Here is a 26,801-nt window from a genome sequence, read left to right as displayed (position 1 = left end):
AAGCTCGAAGTACTGATGCCGCACTCGGACAAGAGAGAGGCCGATTGACCTTGGCCAGAGCTCGCAGTTTTGCGGCCTCTCTGATCGGTAGGTCACAGCCAAAGCAAAAGGGTCAAAAGCGTGGATGACGAGAGGTGACGATGTTCAGAGCATGACGAGAAGATGAGCGTGCAGGAAATTTATAAACTTCCAGAAGCCACAAAAGAAAAGTTGAGCACTTGTTGAGCCAACCGAGGAGCAAAGCCCCATGTCTCTCTCTCGACAATGCATGACTGGAAATCGGCCACGGCGGCGCGGTCCAGGAACCCGCCCCCGGCCTGTCCTCAGAACTGGAGGCTCGTACTCCGTACGGGACCTACATCGTAGTATAGCGTAAGCGTGCTCGGTAGATTAGACAAACGGCCGAGAGTGGAGGCAGTTCAAGCACGGCCTAGCCTGGCATGACAGGCCTCGTATTATCGGCGGCGTCTGCATTAGTCGGCCAGGGGTCGCGGCGTCTGGTGCCGGATTCGTCCAGTACACCATTCGCTGCCCGTCAGCCGCACCTTCCAACGTCCCTTGTCGGCTCTGTGTCATTATTTGTCTCGGGATGCATCGAGAGGACACAGTCAGGCCAGGACAGCTCAGCTGGACAGCGCAAGCACCCGACCGCTGTGCAACGTCCGTAGGCTCGCCGGATAAATATCGATCGATTGCTTCGAGGCTGTCGTCGGACTCGTCACCGTTGCCAAGCGAAGGGGGATGGATGCCATCGGCTCGTTCTTGGCTGTCGGTTGATTAGAAACAGATCATTTGTGATTTGTCTAGGGCCCACGCACCACGCACGGCCATGCTGGATCACGCCGAATAACGCGTGATGACGGACGGTGCCAGTGCCAGCTTGTGCCTCCCAAGATGCTGCATTCAAACCGTTCCGCCGTGTCTTGAAAAATGCAAGAAAATCAGCAACACGACGCGTACGCAGATGGGTTGCGTCCGACTGAGCTGCATAGGTGCACACCATGGAATGGAGGTCGGCTGCTTGATCAGGGCTGTCAATCAATAGTTTCCGGGTTGTGCTACCCGTGAGAATGAGGAACATGGTCACGGTACTCAGATAGCACAAGACAATATTCTCCGCAGAGTGCAAAACGTGGGATGCGTTCGACAAAGAAAATTTGCTGTGCCACTGTGCCACGGCACGCACTACCACGGTCCATGTTTTCTTTGCCTTGCCTAGTGAGCACCTCGCACCTCGCACCTCGATCCAGCCACTCGCCACGATGGGGGACTGGGGTGTGGTTCGATGTTGGATGCAACGTTGGCGCTGAGCTGGAGGGGTTCGCGAGGTTCCGTCTGGTAATCCGACCTTTTGACGCAGCATGGACGCGGCAATCCGGCGCCAGAATCGGGTCCGATTCCATCTTCTGCTCTTCCAACCGGGAGTGGCATCGACACACGATGGGTACGGAGTAGCCTGTGCGCAATTACTAGCTAGTAGTTGCCGCCTACCTGGCGGGAGATGGAGATGGGGAGAAGACGGGGTACGGCATGCGCAGGCCGCCTACCTAGGTACGTATTGCCTGCCTTTGAGCAGTCGTGCCTACCGTCGAGAATTGTCGTCTCCCGGACGGACCTGATACTGATGCCGCTGTTGCCACCAAGGGCAGCGAGTCGCGTAGAGAGAGTCAGATGATGATAAATTGCCCGTGGGTTAGTTCTAACTTCTGGCTGACGATGTGGCGCCGCACAAGGTTCAAGTGTTGGCGGTGGCACCGTCGTACCCGGTGCTAAGCTGGCGGCTCGACGGCCTCCGCCTCCTGCCCGCCCCCATGTGCTAGGAGCTCCTTCCCAATCATTCGCTCGCCGCCGTCCGCGGGGCCCCCCGCTTCTCCGCCCCTGAGCCCTGAGCCCTGACTCCCGACAACCTGACAACCTGACAACCTGACGGCTCTTGGCCGAAGACCCTGACGAGTTCGTGGCTACAACGTTAAAGTTTACAAACAAACAAACGTGCCGCCCACGACCTTGTTCGTTATCCTCCGCAACAACCGGCGTGGCGCCTCGGCTGAGCGTTCAGAACTGGCTCCAATCACTGACCATTTCGCAGCCAAGTAAGCAAGTCCCGGGGCCTGCGGGGCGAGAAGTATCAATCAATCCATCGTCGACAAAGGCGGCCACCAGTGTTGACAAACCCCCGTTGACGCGGATGGTGGGCCTGTCTGGCGTCGTCGTTGTCGTTGTCGACATGGGCTTCTGGAATGGATGCCTGGATCGATTCCTACCTAACCCGTCCGTTCTAGGACTGTATCATAGGCAACATCTGCATTATTCGAATCTTTGCGCCGGCGCCCTACCTTCCCCTCTCCTCGGACACATGTTCCCCCTCACCTGCAGGGCATTCGACACAGCCAATTGACTCGTTCTATCGCACACTCGAGGTGCAAGGGTTTGCTCAGGGCATCTTTGGGAACCGGCCCGTTGCAGTTGTGGATGCTTTTCCCCCTCTCTCTACCTCTCGCAAACATGGGAAATTGCTGAATCTAGATTTCTTGATGGCCAGGCTAGGGTGTAATTGCCGCATCATTGGCAATAATGGACGCTTTCCATCCGGGGACGATGCGACGTGGGCGACGAAGCTGACATTCGAATGCATTGTAAGTCGATGGTGATATTTATTTTGGGCCATGTCAGCCTATCTTGCGAGGCTTGGATCTGCATGTCTTGGTCCAGACTGGCGAATGGGCTCTCCCCGGCCAAGCTGATGCTGGACTGATTTCGATAGTCCCAGCCAGGTGAGCTCACCGGGTCTGTAGCTCTTTGTTCTTTGGGGCCTTTTGTCGGTTCTTCTTTTCTTTTCTTTTTCTTCGTCTGCTGATATTGTCCGAGCGGCACTGAAGCTTTTTTTTTCTTGTTCAACCATATACAAGCACAAACCCGCTCGTGGTGTTGTAGATGTCAGAGATACAGAGTTAGTTGCCTGTGCTGGGCGTGGCTGTCTTACAATTGCCACATGGTGCCCGCCACGAACAGATGGCGTAACCTAAAGGCGGCAACCGGGGGGGCGGTGATTTGTTTCGTGCTACGCACAAGGGAGTCTGCTGCAGGCATGGACTGACTTCCGCGTGTGTAGGTAGTCGTGGAGTGTTGAAGACGTCACACTAGTTCATTGCGCACTTTTTGGTTTTTGACGAGATCAAGTTCTGCCTCACCAGGAATGGGTGTTATGATCCAAGTACGGTGGCACCGGCGAGATGTCGGGCAGTGCCGTCGTCCAAGGTCTTGATCAAGGCCGAAACAATTCCATTGTTCGTACGGAGTATTACGTCTGTCTGGTGGATTCTTCTCCTCGTGGCTGCAGCAGAATGCCGAAAACAAGACACTTTCTTATTTTTTGGTCTTTTTTTTTTTCGGCAGCCTCTCAGAGGACATGCGAAAGCACAACCCCAACAGTTCACTTCGTGTCGGACGCGGTTCCTCCCCACTCCTCTTGCGTGTGAATCCATTCGAAGACTTTACCAAAGTCCAGCACCCATGTGGCCTGTGGCTGTGTCCATAGCGAGGCTGTCCCGTACACGGTACACCAATCGCATGTCCGCGACGTTAGCTGGCCCCACTTCCACTCGACGACGTCAACGCCCCACCAGCCACAGACGTCGTCGTCATGCTGCCCCTCCCAGATCCGTCGCAGCCACGAGGATGGAATCAGACGTCATAAACTGTTGTTGCCGGCGCATCAGATAACGAGATCTGTACGGAGTAGAGAGGGGGATAAGCGAAGAAAAACAAGAAGGGAGCGATCTGCAGTCCGAGCGCAGGTAGAGAACATTCGAGGCAAGAAATAATGCTGAATCTCGGACCCATGTTGCCATGCCGTGAACCGCAGGTCCCTGCTTCTCCATCTTCTTCTGCCTTGCGCATCGGCACTTGGGAAGGTCGAAACTTGAAACGCACATCGGTCCCCTTGGTCGCAGCATTGCATCATACACTCTGACTGTTTCTCTCTCTGTCATTTAAACTCGTTCTTCCTCCTTCGGACCGCAACCTGCTCCCTCAGTCTCAACAACGTCAACATCGTCGTCAACATCGTCGTCAACATCGTCGTCATCGTCATCGTCATCGTCATCATACCTGCAACTGCCCCCATCCCCCTCCAGCATCCAACAAGACCAACGGACCCGTCGCACGTCGCTCGTCGCACGTCGCACGTCGCAATGGGCGCAAAGTCAGGCCTCGCCCTCAAGTCCCTGCAGTGGCTCATCCGCGGCGCCCAGTTCCTCGGCGCGGCCCTCATCCTCGGCATATACGCCTACTTCCTGGCGGCGCTGCACAACCACAACCTCCCCATCGACACGTCGGCGCGCGCGGTGACGGGCATCGCGGGCGCGGCGGCCCTCTACGCCCTCGTCGGCCTCGTGCTGCTCTGCTGCGTCGCCGGGCTCGCCGTCACGGCCTTCGTCGCCATGGTCCTCGACGTCTGCTTCATCGGCTGCTTCATCTACGTGGCCGTCGTCAACAAGCACGGCGCCGGCTCCTGCACCGGCTACCTCGACACGCCCTTTGGCCAGGGACGGTCGGACTCCAAGGCCGCCGGGAACAAGGACGGCTTCACCGCCCTGCCGAGCTTCCACACCGCCTGCCGCCTGCAGACGGCCTGCATGGCCGTTGCCATCATCGCCATGTGAGCGGAATCCCCCCTACCGCCCTCGCCACCAGACTCCCCCCCCTGCTGACGACTCTCTCCCTCCCGTCTGTGATTTAGTTTCCTCTTCGTCCTCTCCATGTTCATGGAGGTCGCTCTCGTCCGCCACCGGCGCAAGGAGAGGCGCTTCGGCCCCTCCCCCGCCAACAACTACACGTCGGGATACGCGGGCGGCGGCTTCTTCGGCCGTTTCCGCCGCCGAAAGGATCCCGCGCCCCTGGACGACGCGAACCGCCTGCCGGAGCACACGCATCCCGATCAGCTCGACTATGCGCGCCAGAGCTCCGCCACCGAGAACACGGCTGTGAACCACGACGGCCTGGCCGATCATCACAAGCAGGAGCCCGGCTACGGGTCCCAGCCGCAGGCCACGACGGGCGCATGGCACACGACGCCGCAGATGAGTGGCGTGCCGCCCAGGAGTTACAGGTACGGGGATGGCGTTTACGAGCGTGCTTGAGGCGAGCTGTTTTCGTCACGGAATCGACGAGGCTTGGGAACAAGACGTGGAGCGGGGATGGCGGCGGGAGGATGCAACTGGTCGAGTGGTTGTGTCACGCCTCGACTTGGGCGGCTGTTTTCTGCTCGCTGTTACTTGCGTACTGGATACGTCCTGATGTGTTAATGACGCCGGCTTGACTGTAATACCTAATATCATGAATCGATCCATACTTGGACCTATGTTTATACACCTTGCCATGCCTTCTTTTGTGCCTCGTGAGCAATGTTTGGCCCGGTGCCAGACATGGGTGACTTTGGTTTTTCGCTTTCCCTCACGGCATGATGCGGGATCGACTCGTAACACCCGTCCCTATTTGGTGGCCGAAATGGCCTCTTCGTCGTTGCTTCCCCACGACTTGCATCAGTCAGGCCCTTCAACACCCCACGGGGGAGCCTCGCCTGGCACAAACCGCGGCAGGCAGGATGGTGCCTCCCTCTCCCGGCTCACATATTTCGTCAAGTCAAGCCCATCCCTCCACGTGGTCTGGCTCGGCGCTGCTCCCGCCGCCCTCTCCCTCGTCCCCCCACCCAATGTCAATCTTCTCCAGCTCCCTGCTGAAAAAGTCCTGCTCCTCCCGCATCGCGGCCCGTATGTCCGCCGCAATCTGGTCCGGGCACCGCCTCACATTGAGCCAGTGCGTCAGACTCCGCAGCGCCTGTTCCAGCGGCAGCGCCGAGTCCACCTCGGCGTCCACGTCGCTCCCGGCGAGCCACTCGTCCCTCAGCTCGGGGCGGCAGTGCAGGTACACGGCCGTGATGACGCGCATGTTTGACTGGCGCCACTTGCGTCCGCAGTACGGGACCTGGTTCTTGAAGAGCTTGAGCGTGTACAGCCGGAGCTCGGGCTGCGGCACCCGCAGGGCCTTGCGGAGGATGGTGGACGACTTGTACTGCACCAGGAGGAGGTTGCGGTGGGACTTGTTCTTGCAAATCTTCTGCAGCACGCGGAGGTAGTTGATGAGGGAGAAGAAGTTGCGGCGCGAGAAGTCGGTGATTGGCCGTTCGGGAAGAGGGTTGACGGGGTACCCGAGTTCGTCGACCTCGGGGCGCGTCGAGGCTTGGTCGTCGCTGGCCTCGCCTTCGTCTTCTTCCTCCTCTGCTCCTGCGTCTGCTCCTGCTCCTGCTCCTGCTTTTGCTTTTGCTGCCGCCTCTGCCTCTGCCTCTCCCTCTACCTTTGCTTCTGCCCTTTCTTCTGCTTCGGAGTCCTTGGCAGGAGATCGTCTGCGTTTGATGGGCGGGGGGACGGCTTCGTCTTCACTGTCGTTTTGGGAGCAGGCCTGCTGCTGTCCTGTCTTGTTGTCGTCGTGGCCGTGTTCCCCCTGCTCCCCGTGCTCATTTTCCACGTCGCTGTCGGCCTTGTCCTTGAGCTTGGAGCGCAGGTTGCAGAATTGGAAGAAGCTACATTTGCCACGTCAGAACGGGGACCGCTATTCACAATGGCAAGTGAGTGGGCGGGTGAGTGAGTGAGCTCCCTACCTGTTCTCCACTCGGTCCATTTTGCTGTCAACCACCTGCTGAACATCCTGATGAGCAAATAGCTTCAACACCAGGGGGACGTAATTCGAGTCCAAAAGTAGTTGCGTGAGGTACTCAAACTTGAGCACATCTGCACCACGTCAGTTGGCAGATCACCCAACGGGAGGGGGCTACGTAATGGCGTCTTACGAGATATCCTTAGCCACTTGAGCAGCAGCACCAGAATCCCAGTCATGGCCTTGGACGTGATCTCTCTCGTCCTGACCGCGTCGACTTCCTCGGGGGACGGCTCAGGCTCTTCCTGTGAGGCAGTCTGCCCCGGACCCTCGGGCGGCCTCGGTCCACCCGGGCCACCGTTCATTCCTGGGTTGTTTCCTCTGCCCGCCATGCCATTGGGCATCTGGCCAGCTTGCTGCGCTACGATGGCGGTGACGTTGACCAGGATCGGCCGTAGCAGCACGATAACTAGTGACTGCAAATGAGGCAACGACTCTTTCTGTGGATGGGAAGCCAGTCAACACATGGTGAGCCACAGACACCCGGTTCGAGAAAACTTACGTAGAATCTCTCCACCGCTAGTAGCCGCTGCTTATCCCTCTCTGACAAGTTCTCTGGATGTGGTCCATAATCCACCTCGGGCTCCGAGTCGTGGGCAGACCGTGTTGTCTTCTCTTCGGCCTTGACCTCCTTGAGCACCTCTCTCTCCTCCAAGGTCAACTCACTGAGGTCGAGACCCTCGATGTCGTCGTCGTAGTCGCCGTCCTCCGTCCATCCGCGCTCGAACTTGAGAAATCGCTCCCTCTCTTCCCACATTTGCCGTGTTGCGCGCGTCATCCGCACCCTGGTGGAGAAAAGTTCTCCAGCCTCAAGGATTGAAGCAGGAATGTCGCTTCCTTCCCATCTTCGGCTTACTATTGAGTCGTCAATACCAGCCATGCCCTTTCCGCCAGCGCTGTTACTAGTCGCATCCAGGGGAGGGTACATGAAGGGGAAATTCTGGTTTGTTTGGTAATTCTGCTTCTTGCCTGCCTTCCCACCGACTCCGGGTGAAGGCGGGGGCGATGGTGCAGGAGTGGCAATGTGAACTGGCTGGTTCAAGATGGAGGCACCACCCGTTTGCAACTGTGCGGGTGTGGCGATGATGCCATTCGAGCCGTTGTTTCGTGCCGGATGGTTTGGAATGGGTGGTAGAATCGACGTGGTTTCGTCCTCGAGAGGTAGCAAAGGCTGTGGAGGGACGTATGCTGGATACTTGGACGTGATTTCTTGTCGGAACAAATGGTAGTCCAGAGGCGAGGCTGTGATGGTTTCCTTGGTCATCCCCTCTTTTATCTCGCTCAAGGCCGCCTTGACCCGTGCCAGATCTGGTGTGCCTCCAAATACCAGCAAGATGGTTTTCCAGAACAAGAGGAAGATCTGCGCGTCTATTAGCGGCGCAACCCTTGAGACCCAGGCAACTCGCGTCTCAATCACCTGTGTAAGAGGCATGAAATTCTGCTCATCCCATCGAAGTTTAGAAGTCGCCGTCAACATAAAGTCCACCAAAGACGGCTCCAATTCCACTAAACCGCCAACAGCGTTCGTTAGCCACGCCCTCGTGAACGACCAGCTCGAGACCAAGCACACTTACGCAATGCCTTGTATGATGAAGACATGTCGTCTGAGTCGTTCAGCGTCTCCTGGATAGAAATATACATGATGGTCATCAGATTCATCAATTCGTCTTGCGCCTCCTGCGGGCTCGCCTGCTGGTGGATATCCCCAGACCTGGAACAAGTCAGCAAACCGGCCGTTTCGCTCAACGCAGCTCGACCAGCCGCCTTCTTACCAATGCAACTCGAAGCAATTTCTCAGTGCCTCCCAAACCACGGGCAATCCTTCCAACGACGTCAAACACTCCACACCAGCCTTGATGGCCTGCAGCTGGGGTATGCTGGCAATCGACCGCCCACATCCAACTGGTGCGTTCGGCATAGCCGTGTCTCCCCAACGGCCCAAAACAAGATACACGATCTTGCCTATCGATGCAGAGCGCAAGGCCGCATCGTTCGACTGGACTCCCGCAATCGCGGCCTGTATGAACTTGGCCCGCGTGTCGTGGTCTGCGTCATCCCACGAATGCCGACCGTCAGATTCGTGGTTCCAGTGCCACTCGAATGCCTTCTGGGCAGCGTTTAGACGCACCCATTGCCAGAATTGATAGACGAACCATTCGTCGATCTCTTCGGCGTGCGGCCCCGTGTCCGAGTAGACAAAGTCGTAGGCAACAGGTTCGACGCGAGGATATTCGGCGACGATGCGGCGGAGCTGCAGCAGTGAGAGCGAGTCGGTGGGTGACGGGTTCTGCTGCTGCGGTTTTGGCTTTCCTTGGCCTGGTCCTCCTGCTGCTGCGAGACCAGAAGGCATTGCATTTCGTTGTAGTCCTGGTCTTGATGGCGGCGCAGGTACCGGCGGTTTCTGCGACTGTTCGCTTCTCAGGACGCCCCCAGCAACTTCCCCCGTATCTGCTACGTCGTCCGTCGGCCTCGGCTGCTCAGAGGTCTCCTCACGGATGGATCTGGAAGTCGGCCACATGTTTTGCGGTGGTGGGGCAGCGAGAGCAGGCACTGGGATGGTGATGTCGTGGTGATGTCGTGTCTCCGTCGTCCGTGGCGCATCGCGCATCCATCCACCTGTCTAGTGTGCGCTGTACGATCTTCAGTCCATCTGGCTCGCCTCGTCCAGATGCTCGACTTGGTGGCTTTCGTTGCTGGATTTTATTCAAAGATGGTTTTCGCGTGGCTGTCGGGTCCGAGCTTGAGCTTGAGCTTGAGGGTCCTGTGTCTTCGAAGGGTTGGTTGCTGTGCGGTTGGCGGCGTTCAGGCCGGGAGGGTACCAACATTTGAAGCACGCCCATTGGCTGGCTGGCAAGGAACCTAACCTCAGAACACCAAGCCAAATGTCACAGACATCACAGATTGCGAACCCGAGACACGAGTGCTTCATCATTTACAGTTATTGCCATTGTCATTACTTCTCTGGCTTCTCTAGTCCCGCATCCATCTAGTAGTCGATTTCATTCAAGGCCACTTGCAGGGTCAAAAACAGCACTGCGTCCTGTTCCCAACGACCCAGGTACCAGGTCCTGGATTGAGCAACTAAACCACAATGCAACTATTGTGACTGGAAGGTGGTGACAGAGAGGGGGAAAGACATGCGAACCGCACGCCAACAGTAAATACAACCGTCTGCCTCTAGACCGCCCTATTCGCCATCACTCTCCCCCGCGTCGTGCTCCTCGCCCTTGCCCACCTTCCTCTTTGCCCTCTTCCTCAGCTTCTTCAAGCGGTTGATCCTCTTCTTCTTCTCCTTCAAATGCTCCTCCTTGTCCAAGGCCTTCCGCGCCTCGGCCTCGGCCCTCTCCTCGTTGGCTTTGGCCTTGACACGCGCCGCAACCCGCCTCTTCTTGCCCGGTCGCTTCCTCGTCTTCCCGTCCCCCGTCTCCGCGCCCTCCTCGAATCTTGCCCTCTTCACGACCGTCGCCCTCGTCACCTTCCACGGCAACTGCATTCCCCACGACGGCCTGTACGATCGCTCGACGACCTCGTCTCCCGTCACCGCCGCAGCCAAGTACTCCCGCCTCCGGCCGTCGGACACATTTCGCGCCGAGTAATACGAACAAGGCCGTCCACGTACCAGGGCGCCCCCTCCGAGCGGCTCGGCATGCTCTTCCAGCACGACTTTGCACGGCGCGCCAGCCGTGCCAAAGAGGCGGAAATCAAACTCGCCCAGGTCGCCGTCGGAGCCTTCACGCACCATTTCCCGTCTCGAGACCTCTTGGGCGTCCCCCTCCCCGCTGGAATCCTGGCGTGGCAGATGAGGCCCTGCGTGAGGTTCCGACCTCGGGCCCGCGTGGACATCCATGCCCAGTGCCTTGGCGATTTGTGCATTCAGCCTCGCCTGCAAATCTAGGTCGATGCCCTCGCCTGCACTGTCGCTCCGCGGAGAGTCGTCATCATCGTCGCTGTCCAAGTCCTCGCGGCGGACTCTGCACGGATGTCAGTCAGCGGCGGCGGTGGGGATTGAAGGCCACGGTGATGAACGCGAACCTCTTTGCCCCGGGTTGCTCAAACATTGGCGGCAGGTGGCCCGAATGCAATGCAAACTTTGGAAACACGGCGCTAAGAGTGAGGAGTGAGCGCCAGGATGGCGAGCCAGCAAACTCTCGGCTCGTGCTCACAAGCAGGTGAGTACTCCGTGGTCTCTGGCTCGTGGATGAAGTTTCACTCACACCTTGACACGGCATCATCGGTCCCACTTGGAGCATGGGGGGCGAGTTGGGGGCCATCTTCTTATCTTATCTTATCGCCGACAATCAACAAACGCAAACGCAAACGCAAGGCGTCAGCATGCAACGAACAAGCGCGCGCGCCATCAGCTCAACTTCCGCCTGCCTAGTACCGTTAGTTCTGGCAAAATGACTGCCGCGCGCTAACAGACCGTCGCTAGCCTCGCCTGGCGGCCGGCGCCAAAACGACTTCGTGCTTGCGAAATTCATGGCTAAGGATTTCAAAATCAAACATCACAACACATAGTGCAACAAGCTGCACAGCGCAAAACCTGAGACGTTTTCTAGCATCTAACGTGTGCATGTCTGGAATATTTCTATAAAAAAAACCCCCCCAGCTGAATGCGACACAAAATACAACTCCGTTGGCGCAGCCAGAAGGGGCAGGTAAAGAAGCAAACGAGGGCAAAAAGGGAAGAACAAAGTAAGGAAGTCGCCCTTGTTCGCCATAGCGCCGCCGTCAGCAACAAGTAGTAGGCAAAGGAAGTGCTAGTACGGAGTAATGAAACTGAATACCAACCCGAGTTTGTTATCAAATCCGTCCGTTCCCCCGTGGCTCATTTCATTTCATCCAAACGTGCCCCTGGCCAATCCCCCATCAATCCTGCCACACAAGTCTGGGCAAGACGGCGTTGCTATCGGGCCATACCTCACGCCACACCAGGGCCAATCCTAGCCATGCTAATGCAACATACTCAAAAAAATCCAGTATATACGTCCAAGTGGTGGGTCTCGCCTGCATGAGCATGACGCGCCCGTGCAACTCCGGCAAAGCTGGGCCGAACCGAGTCAACTAACTTGTCAAACTGTCAAATATAACTGTTCCACACAGCATCAAGCAGGTTTGATTGATTCATAAAACATCTGTAGATCCGGGAAGGGGGGCGGCTCCGTGGTGCAACCGCCAAGCTCCATGCATGACGGTCAGGCAGCTTTCTTCCTGGAATCCTGACCAGCTCGTTTGCAAACCCCGTCGCCTCAGGCCGCTTTGCATCAAAACGGGACAAGAAGGAAAAAAAGTAAGAAACAAATAAAAAGAAGAATCGGTTAACCCAGGGCTCGCCAATAGCGGGTATCTAGCGTCCACAGCGCCAAGCAACGCGGGTGGTGGTATAGTATCAAAAGTAGTCAATATGGTACATTATGTCAAGTCAAAACGAATCGGCTCGCTGCGGTCTGCATTCTACTCCCACCGATCCCCAGCCTACCTTCTTTTGTTCGGAGCATCATGAAGGTTTTTGCTGCAGGAGAATCCACAAGAACACATAATGAACCAGGTTGCACAGTGTTTTAAGCAGCTGTCCATGAGTAGTTATTCATTGTATCAAAAGAGCCGCGAGCGCTGTTACTGTACGAGCCAGGCTCGTGCTTCAGTGAGGACACCCCTGGGTAAGATCTGCCGTCATTTCCGGCATAGGAGAGGTTCGAACTGGGCTCTGCAGCCGTAGTTGTGGACCATGTGTTGGCGGGCGGGTAGTAGTCCCTTGACGGTGCCGCGCTGCCACCGGGTGAGACATCGCCAACGCCGTTCGACATGCCGCGGAAAGCGCTGTATCGATAGTCTGGACCTTCCGTGTTATGGATGGAGCTACTGCTATGAACAGACTGGTGGCCTTGGTGCCGGGGACTCTTGGAAGGCCTCGGATTGCTGTCAACGTATCGGGGCATGCTGAAGGCACTGTCGCCTCCCAAAGTAACGGTGCTGCCGGGGAGTTGCGGGGTCGACGTCGTGGCATAGTTATACTGAGACCGTATACCAGACTGGGGTTGATCCGCAGTCGCCAGTGGCAGTGGCACTGAGGAACCCATCGAAGTCTGTAGCGGCAACTCCTGTGGCTCCGTAGCAAACGCCGAAGATCCGGAGAGGGGCAACTTCGAGTACGAGTCGGGCGCGATGGTTGAAGGGACATGCGAGTTCCAAGAGGGATACGAGCTGCATTTCGGGACGTACAAGTCAGTTCTATGGCGAAGTTGTTGGGGCCCACGGGGTTTTGGCTACTAACTTGGATCTCATGGAATTAATGCTCGGGTTGAGGTTTCGGGGGACTGAACGTAAATGCTGATCTGGGGACTTGCACATCCATACTCCTGGGCTTGCCGTCTTGTTTGAGGTTGATGGCGCTAGCGACAACACCCAATCCAGTCTCAACCAGTGCTTGACCTCGCGATCCGGCGCTCGAGCCAAGCAGAGGGATTTCTTTGCGGGCTTGGAAGTTCCGTGGGCTGCGACCACGAACGACAATGGGAGCGGTTATCGACTCTGACAAGACAACCTTGGAGTTGTCGGAGAGTGTACCATTAATCTTGAGGTGCAATACGAAGTGTTGTTGCAGCTCCTTTCGACGGCCATTGTTGGCAGTGGCACTAGACTTTTGTGTCAGAAGACCGCGTCAAGTTGGCAAACATAACATGAACAGAACTGCTACTTACATCCTGAACTGAAGCCGGCGCCAACCGATGGGGTAAACAGCAAAGTCTCCATCCGTTTCGTTTCCGTCTTCCTGGAAGGGAATCAGCGGCAACGGAGACGGCTCCTGATCCGGACCTTGGCAGATTTCGGTCGAGTTTGGTGGCGGGGTCTTCCAGGGAATGACGATGAGACGCACGGGATTGCCATCTACAGACTCGATGGCCGACACAGCTACTTCCATGTTGCTGACGGGGAGAGTTTCGTTGGGTTCGGTAACCACGGAGAGCTGTCCTCGAGGCATGACCAGCGAGCCACTGATTTGGAACAAGTTTCGACGGTAGCACGTCAGCTCGGGCTGCAGCACCGAACCGTCGCTGCAGCTCGCGGGCATCTCTGACAAGAAGAACATTCCGTGGAGCTGAGCGGACAATTCCAGCTGCTGCACACGGCCCTGCTGATCAACAATGGTAGACTTGTCTTGCGAGCGGCGGAAAGAGAGCAGCTTGTGATCCTGATTCACCGTGAGTCGCGAGCCGTCGTCCCTCATATCATGAACTATTTCCTGGTAGGCCGGTGGTTCGGTTTGGGAGAAGGACCGCTTGAGACTGGGGTAGGAATTTTGGCGGTCGTAAGAGGCAGACTCATCCTGAGAATATCGACTGTACGACGAGTAGGGCTGGTCCAGCTCGCCTCGAGGCCGGGCCGAGATATGTGGTTGCGAGTGGCTGTGAATAGAAGAGTCTATGCTTCCAAGGCGGTTGGGTAAGTGTGAGGAGTTGCCATAATTCGACCACAGGTTTGAGTGAGCAGGTTCTCCTCGGAGCTCGGTCATTGTGGCTGCTGGGTAGGCTGCGGTAGTCATCATGGGCGCATGTCCTAGCAAAAGATGCCTGGTAGGACGAGATTTTCCAGGCGTGGTGAACAGCCACCTTGACAGGAGTCACTGGCAAAGGACGGGCCTGTTTTGTCCGAGAGGTCCAAGTAGGCGAAAGAGATGGGAGAGGCCAGGAGTGCGAGCAAGTATATCGCCTTGGAATGGCCGAGGTTTCAAACTTGGTCGTTGAGGATGAAACGGCAACAGCGCAGGGCCGTGAGTTTTCCCCGGTCCGAGTTGAATGGAAAGTCCAGATGCTACCGGCTGGCAAATTTAAATAAAAAAAAAAGATGTAAGTGATGGTGGTTGTAGAAATGCAGATCGAGTTGCGGGCGAGTAGTACCCCCCCCAGGACGGCAGATGGCTGTGGATTCTGTGGATTCAATGTTCTTCTGTGGAGGGGCGTGTGTCCTAAAAGGCCCGGCACTGAACCGGGTACATTTGGGATGGGATGTGATGTGATGTGAGTGCCAGGGCCGGTGTTAACAGCCAGCCAGCCAGGAACGGGAACAAGCCCAGCGAACCCAGCGAACCCAGCGAACCCAGCGAACCCAGCGAAGCGACTATTAGCGCGTGCTGTTTGTTGTAGTGGCGTGTAATTGCGATTCTTTTTAGGGTCATGGAGCAGATTGAGACTAAGCAGGCTCGGGCTCTTGGCCCATCCACTCGACTAGCATCGATCCGGCCGCAGTCTGTCGTCCACCGAGGCGTGCAGTGCACCCGTGTGAGGGAGGGCTGGAGGTACTTATCGTCCAAGTTACGTTAAGTAGGCGTCTATTCTTGGAAGGAGAGAAGGAGAGCCAGCAGGTGCAGTCAACAAGTCAACAGTCAACAGTGCTGGAACTCACTCCTGCTGCTGGCCGGTAGCGGGAGGGGGCCCGGCCTGGCGGCAAAGCCAAACCTCGTGGGCCAGCCATGCGAGGCGACGGCGACATGATGGGCCTTCTCGTTTGTCTCTGTGCCCCGTCTCAACAAGACAGGAAACCACCGTTCAACGTGCAACGTGAGTTCGCGCCTCTGCGAATTCTTGGCATGTCAGTTGTCTTTGTCATGCAGAGCCGTCAATTACCCCGGAAGCATAAGGGGACGTGGAAGCCCTAAATGCTGCCCATGACAGATGGACGGTTACGTTGGGGGCGAGATCAAGTCCGACAGCGCGGGAAGAGCTACCGTGGCATGGGGCATGGGGCCAAGACACCGTGGATGCAAGCACGAGATCGGGGGGCGTGGCGGAGGGCGGCGGGCACACAGACGAAGGGAAAGAGCCAGGAGGAGACGAAAGTGTTCCTCCTCGGTTGAGGCCCAGATTGTCAGAAGCCATGCCATGGCCATGGCCATGTACATGTAATGTACGGAGCACCGGTGACCGAGCCGTGGGGAGGGTGACAGACGGCAGGTGAGGTCTGCCGAGCGGGCGGCGTCCGTCACAAAGTAAGTACAGTAAGGCAAGTGCGTGGGCCATGTACCTGCTCCGTGCTCGGTCGTGATTACTCTCTCTCAAGACCAAGACAAAAGACAAAAGACGGAGACGAGACACGGCAGGGGTGTCTGTGGGTCGAAGGATGGCTGGTCTCTTCACAGAAAAGTCGAGCTTCACAAGCCTCATGGCTCAAGCGCACATTCCGGTCCCTGGCGAACCAGCAGCGTGCGTTGAAAGACAGTTGGACGCAGACTCGCAGAATGCTCCGATAATACCACCAGGAAGCTAATGACTGCAAGGCCCGCAATTCTTCTAGAAGTTGACTACCGCGCACCGGTATGGCGCCGGTGGACGCTGTCGTTATCATGAACCAGCGACGAGGCCAAAGCATCGAGTCGTCTTGGAGAGCTGCCCATCTGAACCTCCCCCGGCCAGAGACCAGAGACACAAGTTGTCTGCCACGTTCACGTTTCCGAACCAAGTCGGTAGCCGTATTCTCAACTCGAGCCTTTCTTGTCGCAGGGTAAACCAGGCGGGCCAGATGAAGGCCAGCCAGACAAGTTGGCTGGGCCTTTTTTTCTTTCCTTTTTTTTTTCCTTCCCACCTCCTCTCCCCCTTTGGAAATGAACCGAGAGAGACGAGAGGACTCGGCCGATAGTGGTTCGCGGCTAGTGGTGGCCATGACCAAAAAACCAGTGCGCGCCGCGTCATTGCCACACGGTAACCAGCACCCGCCCCGAAATGGTGGCGAACTTAGTCATGCGCAACACCCAAAACAATACCAAAAGGCATAGTACATGGTCGCTGCTGCTCCTACGTCGACTAATTGCCCCGTTGGTGTCAGCAGTCCGTTGTCCCAGATGATTGTCGGCCGAAAACCTTTTGCCTCGCGCCATGGCAGGAGCCACGGGACTCGGGAGATCAGGACCAGCCCTAGTCCTGCATGGGTCAGGTGCGGACAGTGACCGAGGTTGTGAAAGGCACGGCCGACTGGCTTTTGTCAGTGCGTCTGGAGAGGCCATATCAAGCGCAGAGCCATGGCAACACCGTCTCGAGCTTGAGCGCTCGAGAGAGCAAAGGAGAAACCCGAGTTGGATCAATGGAGAAAGAAGCCTTCCACTAGCGGCGGCATTGGCTGGGCTGACGGGTGTGCGCCTCCATCGAAGCCATCGTCCCCATCGCCCTCAAGGATGCAAGTAAGCGGGTGCCCAGGCGAGGCCACCATTGGCCAAACGGTCTGCACCAGGCGGGCTTACTTCCGGTGATGCCCCATGCTGTCCGTTCAATGTGCCTGCCATGACTGTTGACGGACTGGGGCGGCACACATCGTCGTGGGCACGGGAGGCCGATGGGGAGTGTGTTGACATCTTCTCCGGCTGGCTGACGCCTTTTCGGCCGGCTTGTCAGGCTATTCTGCCCCATCAAACGACTGGGAACTTCCATGTCCTGGCCACCAACCATGGTCACGATTGGCCCACTGTTGCAGCCATGTCTTGGTATTCAGAGACAGCCGCCTTTCCGATTTCGACAGGCCGGCATGGTTGCACACAACGGTGCAGAGGCGAGGCTGGAGCCCGGCCTGCACATGTGGTCTGTTGAGCAGGCATCACCCGAAAGGGAAGCTCGTCGAGGACCCGAGGTGACCAGAGGTGACCAGAGGCCGGCAACTTGAAGCTCGACGCGCAGGCAAAAGCTAGGGGGTGGCATGAAAGACAAAAACTCCATGAAATTTTCGCCTTGAATCAGGATTTAGATGGGCGAGGCAGAGGGACAAGGCTATCGGTCCCGCAAGCCGCTTGCCGCTAGCAAAGGCATGGCGATGGCGAGTCTGCTCTAGAGAAGCGACCACATGGAGCTCGAGTCTAGTGCGCTCCGTACGGCCTCTATCCTCCTTCCATTATCGGTACCTACCAAGGTACGTACCCAATACGGTATCGGGCACGCCAACGTGGAGGTTCCTAGTGCCACTATCCCAGAGGGTAGCCCAAAAGGGCGTAGACGAGCAGCTGTGTGGACGAACCAAACCGAAAAAACAAGTAGAGCAGAGCATCCCACAGGCTGGTAGATCAGGGGGGCCAGGGGAGGTCAACTGGCGGCAGGCTGGCAGAAACAAGAAACAGCCCGCTGGTATTGCCGATTGGCACCCCCTAGGAGCGTAGCCATGGTCAGTCATGGCCGGCCAGGCCAAGGGATGCAAACCGGTCCCGCAGGCACAGGGCGTCGAGTGGTGAAGCTCCAGCTCCGACTGCGCCGAGTGTCCAAGGCTCGTTCATCTGTTGTCGCAGAAAGCTGGTGATGCCCTACTCTGTGCTTGAGTTGCATCTTTCGTCTACTTTTTTTTTTTTTTTTTGGTATTTAGCCAATGCCGGTACCGCCACGATGGAGACGCCGCTCGTCCTGCAGGGTCCAAGTCCTCCGAGATAGTACTATGCTCAACATTGTCGCACGACCAACATGACAATACTACCAATTTGGGACGGTGGTCATAGCGGGGGCACGCCTAGACAAGGTGAGGCTCATTCTACCACTGGAAACATCTTAGCAAAACACTCGTTGACCAGACCTACAGTACTAGCCAGCTGCATGAAGAGGAACCGCGAGAAGCCATGGCCCTGCCCATCAAAAGGGGTGGCATTCCCAATCATGACACCAACTTAAAACGAGACGCCGGCTTTGATTTGTCGACGCTCAAACCGAAGCCCACTTTCATCACTTCCTATTGATGAGATATGAGGAGGCATATCAATCGTATGAACTGTACTGTGTATGCACAACCCCGTCCTCTGACGGCGCCATTGGCCTGCCTGAAATGCCTCAAGTACGCCTTCGCAGTCATGTTCGCCTGGTCAAGACCACACGACGGCAGACCAGTTTCGAGAGTTTGGTCCTGGGATGTACCACTTGCGCCACGGCCCACCCTCACGCCCTCTATAGGCATCAGAGGCTCTAAGAGATCGGACGTATTGTTCGGCCGTAAAGTCAGAGAGGAGTCTCACCCGCAAAATCATGCGCCCGAGGGCGGTGCATCAGAGTGAATCAGAGCGAGGGAGGGAGGGAGGGAACCCCAGAGCAGCTGCCAGGCAGCCATATTGTCAAAAACGTCGTCCACTCGCAACCACGTACCTGTACCGTAATAGCTTCCTGGTGGGCGGACGATAGAGGCAGGTCGATATTCAAAGGCAAGTCGATCCATATCCATCTATATTCTATACTCCGTATTCAACGAGCCTAACCTATCCCGGTCCATATCAACCATAGGCCGGGCGGCATTACGCCGCATAACATTCTTGTGTCACAGGTTGATCAACCGATCTCGTGCACATTGCCGTCATCTGCTTGGTGCGTTGTGACCCCGTGTGTCAATATCGCTGCCCCACGCTACCGTTGGCCTGTTCACGAGGCGACATCCTCCTGTTCAGGCGTCAAAGATCATCGTTATTCGAGCATAGCTTTGGGTCAGACGGTGGCAGAGGGAGGCCGTTCGGTTTCTGCACCGTCTTGTGCAACTCGTGTGCTAATACCTGCTTGGCAAGATCTTGCCGTGTGCTCCATGGGGGTTTTGACTTGGAGCATGAATCTTATTACATGGCGTGAAAATCGACAAGCGGCGTGGCGTCTTCGAGATGTGAGTGGGGACCTGGGTCGAGGGTACGTACTGAAAATACATGGGCAGGGGCTGGTGACTCTCGGCTTTTCTCAAACGCTTGGCCCGTGGGCAGTTGAAGATAGAGGATGTGGGCGTGGGGTTGGGGTTGGGGTTGGAATTGTCATTGGGATTGTGATTGAGAGGGTTGGGGTGTGAGATGAGGCCGCGAGGATCATTTCAAGTGATATTAATTAATTAATACTACTACTAGTAGTCGCCTCTCCTAGGTATCTTCTCCGTACATATTCCGCACATGTGGCACATGGCCGAGTCGTGGTGGAGCTTGGCGAGACGAGGAAGCGCCAGACACATGCGCCAACAGCACTGAGAAACCTGATGTCCTAGACTCGCTGTTCACTCTACATACACACTCAAGTACAGACCGGCTGGAGCCGATCAAGGCGCATTGCGAAGCGGACGCCTATGCCTGTTCATCACAAATATACCCATCTGTGCATGTACGCGTTATGTATGCGACATGCTCAAGTACAATACTCGGTCCGCACGGATGTCTGTGTCGTGTTAAAAGGCAGGAGCGAAGAAGTACCCGGCCAGCTAAGCTCCTGGATTGCCACTGCGCCCACTCCGTATGCCGCAGTGCGTCATGGTTCATTCTTGCTGCGTGAGTGGACGGAAAGGTTGAGTGGGTAAGGCTTCCATCCTGCCTCAGGACCAAGTGCCTGCCTAGCACTGAGGTGCCTGCTCGTTCTGGGCCGCCCCGTAAGGCAGGTCCCCCCGGGGCTCGCAAGGACCATTCACGAACGTGCAGGCGCAGTTGCTTTAGGCTGGCTTGCCTGGCTAGCGGGCGGGTAGTTGCAACTTGCGGGCGTGTGCCGAGCACATCACAGCATTCCGAGTCAACAAAGCAGGGAAGGAGCACTTCACTTGCAGCAGGCTCACTGACCAAATCTTCTGAGCTCTGAGAGGCGGTGGGCCAATCATGCCCTCACAGATTGATGTCCGTGAGAAACAGGCCGTGTGAAGATTGGAACCGAGAGTCCGTGACAGCAAGTGAGAGACGTGCTGGGCACCCTCTCTCAACTTCAGCCCTGGAGAACCGAATGCGCAAGCGAGAATTCAAAGCCTTCCGACTGCCATGTCTCGACGCCCTCGAGCACCCAAGGACTCAAGCACTCAACTTGTCGCCAGCCACGTTCAGTCTCCAGCATCTCGGATTCTTCCATCGTTCAATCTAGGAAGGCCCCTTTTCTCGCCGAATACCCCTTGAAAATGGAAATCCTGAAGCCTGCCCACCAGCACAAGTCTGTTCACACGTCCCGAGGCCGCCGGCCTGAGCACACACTGCCATCTCAAAACAGCCCGACTCATCCACTGGGACATGGCACTCGACCGGGGTGAGTCTACATCCTCACCTGATGTCACCGTCAACCTTGAAGACTAGCCTGTTCCTTCTATGCATGGCAAGGAAGGGATGGTCCCCAGTCCAGCATCAAGGCGATCTCGTCACGGACAGCAGCGACAACTTCAGGTCCCGTTGGACGCCACGCTCCAGCAAGCTGTGTTCATCATCCACTATTATCCATGGTGAACTTGCGCAACATCCTTCCAACACATCCCTACATCTGCCGCATCCTTGCTAACCCCTTCAGTAAACTTTATCGACCACACTGTAAAGTAGCATCCGGAATGCTGGCCGTTCAGATCCACTGTAACCTCCTGGAGGCACAGTGGCGCAGGGTTCTTCTTTTGTCTCAACTTTGCAATGCTGTGGCCACTCGCCTAGAATTCGTGATACCGGACCACTACCCATGGCGAGCAAGGCTGTACCACAATATAGAAATGTACGTACTTGAGCAGCATCCACTTGACATGTTATTTTGAGCTTCCTGCTAATGGACGGCAAGGTCGCCAATTCAGAAGATTAAGAATCTTGGTCTCCCACAAGGCGTGTCAAAGCGTCGTCCCCTTGCCCGTGGGATGTTTTACAAAAGTAAAAAAGATGGCAATCTGCAAGTTATACCAAGCTTTGGCACACCACCAACCTCGATTGTGATAAGGGTCGAAGGAGAGCTACCCGGTGATATTTTACATGACCAGATACTCGACGCTTTGCTCGTGAAGTTAAACGGGATTCATTGCCGCCTTTCTCAGTTGTGCTTGCGATGTAACCATCAGGGATGGTGCAACCGTCCATTTAGGCAGATCTGGCTCCCAGTGTCACTCACTATGATGCTATGGCTTTTCGCTTCCTGCTGCCCTTGGTGATGGCAAGGTGCAAAAGGGTTACTTCCCGCCTCGACCCGCTTGCCTGCCTTTGGTTTATTCTTAGTCCCACGCGAAACTCTTTTTCGCATATGAGCTATTAAGACCATATTATAAGTCCACCTCAAAGACAACACAGGCTGACGTACGTGTCGACAACACCGCGAACGAAGCGCAGTCAAGGAACCGTCAGCCTCTGTTCGGCAGGATGGACATTCCTCTGCGGGCGAACGGCGTGTTGGGCAGCGAACGGCTTGCAAAACACGGGAGAAGGGATGAATGAGCCCGTCGGTTAGTCCCAGATCTCTCGAGGCCAACTGGTGTTGAAAGTCGCCCCTCCTGGCCTGCGATGGATGCTCCAGCGGAGCTTCCGGGAACCTCCAGCCTGGATACTATGGCGAGTCGAGACGGGATAAGCAAAGGGGGATAGTTCGGTATCTATGATTCAACGAACCGAATGTCAAGCCTTTGTTGAACTCCGGAGTTTTCTTGGCGCGCGGAACTGAGTGGCAAACATTGGGCATGATCAGCTGGGTTTGACTGCAAGGCTCAGGACTTCGTGCTCGATGCAGATGACGTGAGTCGGCAACACTACAGGTCAATATCTGCATCCGCCTTGAGCGCGGAGTTGTGAGGGACGGCACAACACCTTCCAAGGAAGAGATCAACACCCGTCGATACCGATGCGCACCGCCTCAAGCCAGTTGCTGGATTGCATCTGACGAGTATGTCTAAGCGTGTAGAAACATGCGAGAGCCTGCAGAGCTGACAAGCACTTCTCAATCATTGTGAGGCCGTCGGGACATGCCAGCTACTTGCTTGCCACAGGAGCCCATGATCCCTCGCAGTGAACGACATATTGGGCACATCATCAGCGCTTCCTTCCAATGACCGCCGAGGCCTGGCACGCCCTGGACCGTCCCGTCAAGACGCAACAACCATCACAAACGGCAAAGCCAACAAAGGTGCCTTGGGTCATGGGTAGCCTTGCCGCCCACATCTAGGCGGCTTGGGGGTGTAATGACAGACGATTGGCAGCAAAAGGTTCGCCAAGTGTGGTTCATTCGGCTGGCCCACCAATTTCGTTGACGATCTCCGCGCGCTTGCCTTTGCTTTCGCAGCCACATTAGACTGAGATTGTCGGCCGAAATCGTTAGACCCGGCGCACCAGCCTGTTCACACCAATGCGAAGAGCTTCCGGTCGGCCTGGGGCCTCGCTAGACGACTAGCAGCAGGCCCTGTCTATTCCTCGAACGCGTCGGCGTCGTCCGTTGGTGCATGAATTGCCCTTTCTTTTCCCTTCTTCCAATATGCCCCCGGTCGCGGAGTCGCGGGGGATGCGGCCTGGAGAATTACTTCTTCCACTGGTTGGTCCATCTTATAACGGCTTTGAGCGTGAGTCTGCACGCAGTGGAACATGGGATCAGGGTACCCATGCGTGCAGGGAACCAGAGTTCAAATTACTTGGGACAAGAGGTTGCGAGTCTCTGGTTTGCATGACTGATGAGCCATAGTTACTAGCGGTTCACTAACCACGAGCCCTTTTGCAACAGGAGCTAATATGCCCTGACCGTGGCAAGACAGACAACGACGGATAGAGAGACAAGTCTCCGAACGTTGCGTAGTTTAAGCAGCAGATCGTCCTCATTAGCAATCTTCCACCTTCCCATCTCGTAGGCAGCAGCGAATATGCCTTGTTTCTGCGAGTCTTGAAGTCTGCCTGGTGCCGAGAACGAGTAGGGTCTGGAGCTGTTCACTGCGGAACATTCTGGTTGGCTCAACAAGAAGCGTGAGAATAATTTGCTTTTGAGTCCCTCGCTGACTTCTGATGAGCAGGTCCGAAGAGCAGTCGTAGAACCTTGATTCATTATCCACGCTCAACTGCGGGGAGAAGCTTTGGCTGCATTACATACACGCAATTTTTAGGCGCCGTTCTGTCAACACCGACGACACACCTCAACGGCGCTGGCGCTTGCAGCAACACGGCTGCACTATAGCTTTGTCCAGAAGGAAAAATCACGGCCCACTCCAGTCGACAGCTTACCTGGTGGACATGCTACAGTCAGCGTCGTTTTTCTTTCTTTTCTCTCTTTTTTTTTTCCAATCCAAAATACATTACAAGCGTGTCAAGTGCTCCGTGACTCGGGTCCGAAGGGTAATCAGACTCGGCGCAGGGCTCAAGGCAGGGGGTATTAACGGAATCGTTATTCGTTCGCATTCCTCTGACCCACAAAGCATCCGGTTAGAATGGCGACATTTTTGAGTGATAATGGGGCGCAATAACCCGTCATCTGTCCCCCCCATCGCCCCCAGCTCACCAAAAAGAAGGATGAGGCCAAAGCGGGCGTGGTTGGAAAGGTTGGTGCCACCAGTTCCAAAAAAGATCAACCGCAGCATCAACGTCAAGCCGACAAATTGACCGTGGAGCCCTTCTCCACTTCGAATCGGCTTTATAATTTGTAGTACCGATCGGAAAACAGTGGGTTGAAAGGGGGGGGCGACTGGATTCGGACTGGAAGCTCTCGCGCTCCATGTGTGGAGGCCTGCCGCGGCGTACCGCGGCATCTCCTTGTGACATGACAGGTGCTGGCAGGTGCTGCGAAGACGACATATGTCATGTCGTCGGTCCAGGTCGACGGAATCAGGGCACCCACGGAAACAGGGAGGAGCCTGATGCCATCATTCTGCGGTGTACGCAGTCGATGTGCATGGCATCTCCGCAAAGCTGCAAGAGATGATGCAGCTATCTCTCCTGGAAGCATGCCGCCCTGGATATGTGTTTTGCGGTTGTTGCGAGGGAGAAGATGCCAGCCTGGTTCCCAACGCGTTGGAGATGCTGCTATTGAGTAGTTACGGAGAGGATAAACCTTTCAACAATGCGCACAGGCGAACCACAAAGACGCAAACCCCTGAAGTGGTACTCCGTACTCCGTACACATCGAACCCCCGTATATTGCTGTGGCTACGGGAGGAGAGCCCCCTTCTCCTTTGTCTCGAAGCACATGCTCAACTTGCCACCCCCGTCATCAACGAACCGGCCCGCCTGTAGCTTTTGGAAGGCCCGAATCATACAGGCAGGCAGGCAGGCAGGCAGGCAAGACTTTGTCGACATACTCGGTACTGGGGAGGAGAGGCGGGAAATAAATCTATCATATTGATGGAACCCATGTGGCCCTTGTGCAGACTCCAGAGCAGCGAGTTGCGTCCCTGGTTGCGGGTAACTTTGAAGACACATGACGACTCCCCCTGTGCGTGTCTGTTCTTGGGCAGTTGTTCAGAGGTTGCTCAGCATCACTCTGGCGTCTTTTCATGTGTATGAGACAGCTTACTCCGTACGGAGTTGTCTGCCAGCAAATAAGCACCATGTCTTCTTGTGCCGCCGCCCGCCCCCAAATTGCTGACGAGCGTAATGGCTGCATGGCGAATGCCCATTTTGGAAAATGCTAACTAACTTCTGGTCTCATCGTGGTCAGCCGAATTTGCCGGGCGGGAAAAACCACACGAACAACCCCAGGGTGGTATTCGGGACTTTTTGGCAGATGGTGGTGGTTTCTTTGGCTACGAACAGAGAGAGCTCTTGTACGGAGTACGGAGTATGTCATATCTGTAGCAGTGGAGGGAGGATGGATATTGGTTCCTCTGGCCATTCATTCGTCCCTGGTCCTGGCCCCTGTCCTGGCCTTCACACTCTATCCAGCCTCCATCACGGCGACCGATGCAACACCGGGAGTCGGTTCTCAGATTTGCAGAATGATCGGTCGATCCCACTTCGCCCAAGCGCGCGTGAAGTTCCGGGCCCCTTTTGGTTGTTTGGTATTGGCATGTTCCGTCCGCTCCTCACGATTTCGTCACCAGAGGACAGCGGGGAAACAAAAGCTGACATTGATACGCGTGGCAGGCGACTGTGGAAAAAAAACGAATCCTCTCGCTGTCAGTCGCACCAGCAGGTCGGGGTCAGATAAGTAGGTGACGGGCCACGGAGCAATCCGATGCGATGACATGCTATGGAGCAAAACCAAGGGGCGACAAGGAGTGGACCGAGATTTCTCATGTGCCTTGTCCTTGTCGGGTCGTTGGTGTTTCTGATGAAATTCGCCTCCTTTATCATTATACGTACGTACGTACACGGAACAAGATTTGTCTCAAGGGCACACTAAATTTAGCCATGAACAGGCTGGGGAACAGGACGACTCTGAGTGAAACAACCCCCAACCAGTCTTCATTTCCCTCTGGTTTCGTCGTCCTTTTCGCTTTCCGGTACGACAATGCATTTCGGACCCCCAAGCGAATGGGAAGCCTTAACAATGCACGCCTGCGGCTGCTCGAGTGCGTACGCGTCCGACGAGCGCCAAGGTAATGAGAACCTTGCATTAACAGAGGCGTCTAAGACGTTTCGGCTCTGGCGGTTGGATGTCGTTTTCCCCATCTTCCTTCCGTATCCAGCAGCGCCTCCATGTTGGATATACAAATGACATGACTCGAGGTGGTACTATGGCGTGCGAAAACGCAGCTCTGTGCTACTATCTACAACTTATCGCGCGACCGTTGTGGCGCCATGCCATGGGTGTGCGTACGGAGTCCCGTCTGGCCATTTCCCCCAATGCTGCAGGGGAGTCAGGGACACGGTACGGTACAAGATATAAGATGCGCCGGCGGGTGGCATAACAGCGGCATCTTAGACGCCCCAGTCACGTAATGCGGACGAGGCCGACTCTTCTTCTTCACAGCAAGTCCCGAGGCTCAGCCAGTCGTCACGCGGCCGCGGCGCACGTCAAGCGCCGGCATTTCGTGGTTCGAGTCGACGAGTCCCGAGTCCACCGGCCGCCATTGTGCGATCCAACGAGACGCGTGCGTGGGCCGAAGCCATACATACAGTCGCACCCAGACTCGTAGCATCATCCATCTGTTCCTTTTCCGTGGTCGCCCCCGGCGGACTACTCGAACGGACAACCGGCGTGACGGGTTCCCTTGATCCACGCTCGCTGACCATGCCATTCGATTTCTACTAGAGTATTCCTAAACGTGGCCCGCGGGTCTATTTACAAAACTGGGACAGGAGACGCTTGGTGGCGCTGAATTGTCCGTCGAGCAAAATGGTCCTGTAAAGCCCCCCTTGACCTGCTGAAATACCTCCCCAACAGAATGTCTTTGCCCACATGATTGCCCGGGCGCCCTCATCCTCGTGAGTCGTGACCTTGCCGAGGTGCATTGCACACAAATGAGGGAGGAAGGGGGGTTGCCCG

At 56.1% G+C, this 26,801-nt stretch overlaps 6 protein-coding genes across 6 annotated transcripts; 1 reads left to right on the top strand and 5 right to left on the bottom strand.

Annotated features, from left to right (window-relative positions):
• Window positions 1-4,193: 4,193 nt before the first annotated feature.
• Window positions 4,194-5,141, top strand: MAM_07978 (uncharacterized protein; the record flags this gene model as incomplete). The annotated part of the gene is made up of 2 exons (XM_040826776.1): window positions 4,194-4,660; window positions 4,742-5,141. The coding sequence occupies 2 exons, from the start codon at window positions 4,194-4,196 to the stop codon at window positions 5,139-5,141; spliced, it is 867 nt and encodes a 288-aa protein (XP_040675204.1).
• A 502-nt stretch (window positions 5,142-5,643) lies between these two features.
• Window positions 5,644-9,232, bottom strand: MAM_07977 (Protein required for hyphal anastomosis (HAM-2); the record flags this gene model as incomplete). Its single annotated transcript, XM_040826775.1, has 6 exons — window positions 5,644-6,580; window positions 6,659-6,788; window positions 6,848-7,154; window positions 7,217-8,220; window positions 8,289-8,425; window positions 8,487-9,232. The coding sequence occupies 6 exons, from the start codon at window positions 9,230-9,232 to the stop codon at window positions 5,644-5,646; spliced, it is 3,261 nt and encodes a 1,086-aa protein (XP_040675203.1).
• Window positions 9,233-9,901: 669 nt separating this feature from the next.
• Window positions 9,902-10,985, bottom strand: MAM_07976 (uncharacterized protein; the record flags this gene model as incomplete). The annotated part of the gene is made up of 2 exons (XM_040826774.1): window positions 9,902-10,685; window positions 10,747-10,985. The coding sequence occupies 2 exons, from the start codon at window positions 10,983-10,985 to the stop codon at window positions 9,902-9,904; spliced, it is 1,023 nt and encodes a 340-aa protein (XP_040675202.1).
• Window positions 10,986-12,275: 1,290 nt separating this feature from the next.
• On the bottom strand, window positions 12,276-12,653 carry MAM_07975 (Transcription factor vib-1; the record flags this gene model as incomplete). Its single annotated transcript, XM_040826773.1, has 1 exon — window positions 12,276-12,653. One exon carries the CDS (start codon window positions 12,651-12,653, stop codon window positions 12,276-12,278), a length of 378 nt encoding a protein of 125 aa, XP_040675201.1.
• A 70-nt stretch (window positions 12,654-12,723) lies between these two features.
• MAM_07974 (uncharacterized protein) lies at window positions 12,724-12,924 on the bottom strand (the record flags this gene model as incomplete). Its single annotated transcript, XM_040826772.1, has 1 exon — window positions 12,724-12,924. The coding sequence occupies one exon, from the start codon at window positions 12,922-12,924 to the stop codon at window positions 12,724-12,726; it is 201 nt and encodes a 66-aa protein (XP_040675200.1).
• A 79-nt stretch (window positions 12,925-13,003) lies between these two features.
• On the bottom strand, window positions 13,004-14,227 carry MAM_07973 (Transcription factor vib-1; the record flags this gene model as incomplete). The annotated part of the gene is made up of 2 exons (XM_040826771.1): window positions 13,004-13,349; window positions 13,416-14,227. 2 exons carry the CDS (start codon window positions 14,225-14,227, stop codon window positions 13,004-13,006), a joined length of 1,158 nt encoding a protein of 385 aa, XP_040675199.1.
• Between the last annotated feature and the right edge of the window lie 12,574 nt (window positions 14,228-26,801).

The sequence above is a fragment of the Metarhizium album genome (genome assembly GCF_000804445.1).
Source record: "Metarhizium album ARSEF 1941 chromosome Unknown scaffold_40, whole genome shotgun sequence".
In the NCBI taxonomy this organism is placed as follows: Eukaryota; Fungi; Ascomycota; class Sordariomycetes; order Hypocreales; family Clavicipitaceae; genus Metarhizium; species Metarhizium album.
The sequence above is the reverse complement of the archived record's forward strand: the minus strand, read 5'-3'. Positions and strand labels throughout refer to the sequence as shown.